The sequence below is a fragment of the Bombyx mori genome, chromosome 12, assembly GCF_030269925.1.
Source record: "Bombyx mori chromosome 12, ASM3026992v2".
Lineage (NCBI taxonomy): Eukaryota > Metazoa > Arthropoda > Insecta > Lepidoptera > Bombycidae > Bombyx > Bombyx mori.
Window position 1 is genome coordinate 35,784 of NC_085118.1, and position 5,900 is coordinate 41,683.

The following is a 5,900-nucleotide window of genomic DNA, read 5'->3' on the forward strand; positions in this document are numbered from 1 at the left end:
GTATTGTCCTGGTGTTTCTCCTTTATAATGCAGTATATACTTTCCGTGGTCTTCTATGCCTTCTCCCATTCTTCTCACTTCACTTAATCCAATAATATCCCAATTTATTTCATCAATTGCTGTTTCTAGTTCGATGAGTTTCTCTGGGGTTCTTAGTGATCGTGTGTTAAGCGTCGCTATGTGTATGTCGCAATTATTATTCCTTTTTTGGTTCTATCCTTAGAGGGTGCTGGTCGTTTTCTCCCACAATGACCAGTCGGCTTGGGAGAGAGTGTAGTTTTTCTATTGTATGTATTTTTGATTCTTTTTTTTGTTGTATTTTCCGATTGCCGGGGATTGGTTGCTACTGTTGCTTGTTTGTAAGGACGTTAGTAAGAGAGTTAGATCTCATTCTCATCACGTCAAATGCGTTGGCTCTATTGGCCTTAGAGGGTACGGTGGCTTGCTGTTTTTTAGGTTGAAAGTCTGAAGAATGCGGTGAAGAAGAAGTTTCCTTTTTTCTTTTTTCGTTAGTTGTGTCCATTTCCTTCACTATAAGCTTATCATATTTCAAATACGCTATTTTACCCTTCTTCCTTTCTTCAATCAACTCCGCCTGTAACACCTTCCTTTTGGCCAGTACATTCTTTGGATAATCTTCGGTGACATATATCTCCTTAAGATATTTTTTATTTTTTACTATCTCATTCTTTTTCCATCCGTTTACGAAAGAACAGCAGACTGGCCTCGGTTTGTTACCTTGGATACTTCTTTTACCTAATCGGTATAAATTGTTTATTGCATTTTCTTCGATATCAATATTTATGTCGTTTTTGAAAGTTTTCTTTATCATATCCATTAATTCTAATGTTGTTTTCTCTTTTTCTTCCACGCCAAATATAATTATATTGTTATTCCTTTTTTCCCTCTTCAAGTATTCTATCTCTTTTTGTTGAGCTTCTATTTTTAACTTTAAGCTTTTGTTTTCTTCAATGATCGGGATTAGTTTTTCATCAATTCTAGACATTATGTTATGTGTAATAGATTCAGACTGTTTTTGCATTTCTAATTTCATTTTTTCAAACAAAAGTTGAAATTGTGTTTCCATTTTGTAAATTTTACGTGAAACGGAACGTAATCGTAAAACGATAGAAAGTTTTTCAACACTGGCAACACTGATGTATATGTTAGATACCTACCCGCAAGTTAATAATTTTTCTGTATTTGAGTCGTCTATTATCAAAGGTGGCAATCTGTGCATTTGGACAAAAAAATGTTATTGATATGTCAATACAGATTGATTTGAATATAATCGTCTCCTTCAAAGAATACGGTTCAAAACCTGCATTAAATAAAGGTTAATAGTTAACCTGTTATTTATCTAAGATGTCGTTCCGAAGAGTTTTGTGACTGCCAATGGAATACAAAGTCCGAATTGCTAGGGCTGCAGTCAAATATTGTTAGTAAAGGGCACAAACGACAAAACCTCAGTATTAAGTACTCTAATCAGCAAAATCAAAGTCATACAAGCCAATCTGGGGAGGGGTCAAGCTGCCACTCAAGAATGCCTGGCAACGGCATCCCTGGATGAATTTTCCATCGCGCTACTGCAAGAACCTTATGTTGGAAATAAAGGGATACTATCAACTAGAAACAGGATCATACAGGATAAAGGGGACAAGAATAATCCTGTCAAATCTGCCATTGTGATATTCGACAGAAGTCTGGTAGTAATTGAAAATAATTTACTCATAGATCGTAACATAGTAGCTGTTACGATAGATACACAGGGACATAGAATCGGGTGCATCTCAGTGTACTGGGAGGATTACGTGAACGTGGACACATATCTAAACAAACTGCAATACGTAATCAACAATCTAAAAACGGACACTTATATAGTTGGTGGTGATGTAAACGCTCGTAGCCAGTGGTGGGGATGCCCCAACGACGATTTAAGAGGAGCGGCTATCGCCGTTTTCTTAGCCCAGAATGATCTCCAAATACTAAACAAAGGAAACACCCCTACATTTTGGACTGTCAGACAAAACAGGCTGTACACAAGTATAATAGATATAACGGCATGCAGTGACGGACTTCTCAACTCAATATCAGATTGGAAAGTAGATGAGAATCTAATCACCACCTCCGATCATCGCTCAATCACGTTCAGCGTCGACCTTACCGGGAACAGAGGTTCTCAGAAAGGAAATCTTACCACTACAAAGATATACAATACTAATAAAGCAAACTGGCCTAAATTCAAAAATAAGCTACTGGAGCAATTCTCTGAACGAAATATCACAGTTGAAACCATCGCCTCAAAAACTGACAACGAAGAGTTCAACAAAATGGTAGAGGACTACGCGGGATGCATTGCGGTAGCCTGTGATTCCGCGATTCCTCTGATTGACCATAGTAAAAATCAATGTAGGCTATCCTGGTGGACCAAAGAACTAACCGAACTTAAAAATGAGGTTAAAAGAATCAGAAGCAAGATTAGGAAGGCAAACCCTAGAAGAAGGCCGCTTCTGATAAAAGATTATCAAGAAAGGTTAAAAGAATATAAACACACAATAATCATAACGAGGACCACCAGTTGGAAAGAATATACATCACGACAGAAGAGAGAATCGATGTGGGATAAATTCTACCGCATTATACGTACTAATAATAGAAGCAGAGATGAGGTAATGCTCAAGAAAGGGAATGACGTCCTCGACCCCCTCAAATCCGCAGAACTACTAGCTGATACATTCTATCCTAAGGACAATAAAGATATCGAAAACGAAGAACATCACCGCATACGAGAGGAGATAGCTGCATGGAGGAAGAAAATAATCGAAGAGAAGGACCCAGAATTTAAAGAAAAGCCGTTCACACCGAAAGAAATACAAATGGTAATCCAAAATATGAGCCCGAAAAAGGCTCCAGGCTATGATGGCTTCACATCAGACATTTGCACCAAGGCGATAGAAGCAAACACAACTATATTCCTCACCATCCTGAATCAATGTCTGACCCTCACAATCTTCCCGAAGATTTGGAAGCAAGCCACCATAAGGATCCTCAGGAAACCAGGGAAAGAATCATATATTACTCCCAAATCATATAGACCTATAGGCCTGCTTCCGGTACTGGGCAAGGTTTTTGAGAAGGCCCTAGTCAACCGTCTCCAGTGGACCCTGGGAAATGGAAACCACCTCAGTAATAGGCAATACGGCTTTCGACCTCAAAAAAGCACTGAGGATACGCTATACAGACTCACGAACCTGGTGACCCAAAACGTGAACCAACACAAAAAAATTGTAGCTATGGTGAGCTTGGACATTGAAGGGGCGTTTGACAACACCTGGTGGCCAGCGATAATGAAACGACTAAAGGAGGTCCAAATCAGCCCGCAAATCTGGCTGGTCATCGATGACTATCTGCGTGATCGAAAAATCAACCTCCAGTATGCGGGATGTACAGTAATCCGATACACAGAAAGGGGCTGCATCCAAGGCTCCACTTGTGGCCCCTTGATGTGGAACCTGCAGCTGGATCCACTCCTGGCCGAAGTGAAACATCTGGACGCACACATACAGGCCTTCGCGGACGATATTGTCATTGTAGCATCAGCGGACTGTACTACCGAGCTGAACGACAAAGTCAACACAGCTCTGGAAAAGATAGCCAACTGGGGAAGGACCAACAAAATGAAGTTTGCCGATCACAAAACACAAGCCGTCATTTTTACGAGAAACTAAAATACGACCAGCCTAGTTTCTACCTTAACAACACTCCGATCAAATTGGCCGATAAGATGACAATTCTGGGTTTAACCTATGACAGAAATCTAAACTTTAGACCCCATCTGGAACGAATCACAGGAAAAGCCCTAAATATCTATAAGGCAATAGCCCAAGCGGCAAAAGCAACTTGGGGACTGAACCCCGACATCATAAGAATTATATACACGGCAGTCATAGAGCCCATTATGCTATACGCTGCAAGTTCATGGGCAATCACTACGAACAGAGAGTACATTAGGCGTAAACTAGACAATCTATCCAGGATATTCGCCATCAAAATATCGAAAGCTCACAGGACAGCCTCATACACATCAGTGCTCCTTTTGGGAAGAATCCTACCGCTCGACCTCCGGATAGCGGAGGCTGCTGAGCTATACAAAATCAAAAATGGCTCGCCGATCCCCATGCTACCAGGTAGACCTATAGAAAAGAGAACAAGCATATATAGACTACCCCATCCAGCCTGTAGAGATGACCTACACTTCAAGATATTACAAACCCAAGAAGAGCTGATAGAGGTAACAAACAAAACCCCGACCATTTATACCGACGGGAGTAAACTAGAAGGAAGAGTCGGTGGAGCTGCAACTTGGTGGGAACAGGGGGAAGAGAGGAAATCCAAAAGCTTCCGTTTAAACCCGTACAACTCAGTCTTCCAGGCGGAAATAGTCGCAATACAAGAAGCACTAATGATGATAGCAAAATCACAACATAAAGTAGTCAACATCATTAGTGACTCGAGATCTGGGCTGCAGGCCATTATTAACACCAACACTACTCACCCATTAATCTTCAATATACAAACCACCATGAGGAACTTGGCCAGTATGAACAAGACAGCAAACCTGTTCTGGATAAAGGCCCACGCCGGGATACCAGGCAATGAAAGAGCTGACGAAATAGCAAAAAAAGCAGCCTTAACTAACAAACAGGCACCAAAATACGATGGAGTCCCACTATCATATGTACGACACACACTAAGGCAAACCACCATAGACAAATGGCAACAAAGATATACTGAGGCAACGACGGGAATGACTACAAAGATGTTCTTTGTAGATGTTCGCCGCGCCCACAAGATACTTAGTAAAATGAAAGTTAACAACATCATAGCACAGCTCTTAACTGGCCACGGTGGGTTCGGCGAATATCTATTTAGGTTCAAACTCAAAAGCAATCCCTACTGTGAGTGTGATGGCGGGGTCTGTGAAACTGTCCTCCACATTCTAACAGAATGTCCTAGGTTCGGATTTAGACGCATGGAAACAGAACAGATCTTGGACTTTGCCATGGACACTCAAAACTTCCCCAGTATTATCGAGGACGACAGTGCTAGAGAAGCGTTCCTGAAATTCGCTATAAACAGTATAAAAATTGCCAACAACAGAAATAATAGTATAATGAAATACGCTATAGATTAATAATGAATGAAGAATGTGATGATAACGTAAACGTCTCTGTCCGGGGGCCTGGACTTGGGACCCATAAATGTTACTTTAAGTTTAATTCTAATTTTATTCTAATTTTAATTCTAATTGATTGTAATTCAATTTTTGATAAAAAAATTATTCCATATCATTAAAAAATATATATATAATAATAATATTAATAATAATATTTTCCATGTATGTGTACTGTAATAATAATAATAATAATTTAAATGAAATAATAAAAAAAAAAAAAAAAAAAACCTTTTTTTTTTTTTTTTTTTTCGGGTAGAGGGCCGAACCTCCTACGAGGTCCCCGCGCAAAAGGGGCGCGCGGGGTATGTGAGACTCAACGATCTGCATGGTGTTGTGAGCAGACCGCGGGCCCAAGGATTTTAGAGCCCACCCACTAAACGACTCCTCTGCACTCTTACACCCGACGTCCGATCCCCTCCGAGGTCAGAACCCGGATGAGGTAGGGGGGCTACCGCGGTCAACACTACAACCAGACGGCGCGGCTCACCCCAAGGACGCCCAGCCGACGGAGCCTTCGAGGCGAATCGAAGGCTCTGAAACGTCAGCCGTCTCGGTACGGCAGCCCGTCGGGCCGCCCAGACGGTGCCGCTGGTGTCCCGGAATACCCCGCTGGACCAGAACCAGCCTGCCGGGTCGGGACGCGATACACCGTCGACCGGTCGCT

The 5,900-nt window shown here is 41.5% G+C and overlaps 1 protein-coding gene across 1 annotated transcript; it reads left to right on the top strand.

Annotated features, from left to right (window-relative positions):
* The first annotated feature begins 3,784 nt into the window (after nt 1-3,784).
* LOC110386479 (uncharacterized) lies at nt 3,785-5,194 on the top strand. Its single transcript, XM_038014404.1, has one exon. It carries the CDS (start codon nt 3,785-3,787, stop codon nt 5,192-5,194), a length of 1,410 nt encoding a protein of 469 aa, XP_037870332.1.
* Nucleotides 5,195-5,900: the final 706 nt, after the last annotated feature.

What these genes read in the sequence shown, in the direction of transcription:
- LOC110386479 (XM_038014404.1), top strand. Translation starts at nt 3,785, where the DNA reads ATGACAATTCTGGGTTTAACCTATGACAGAAATCTAAACTTTAGACCC.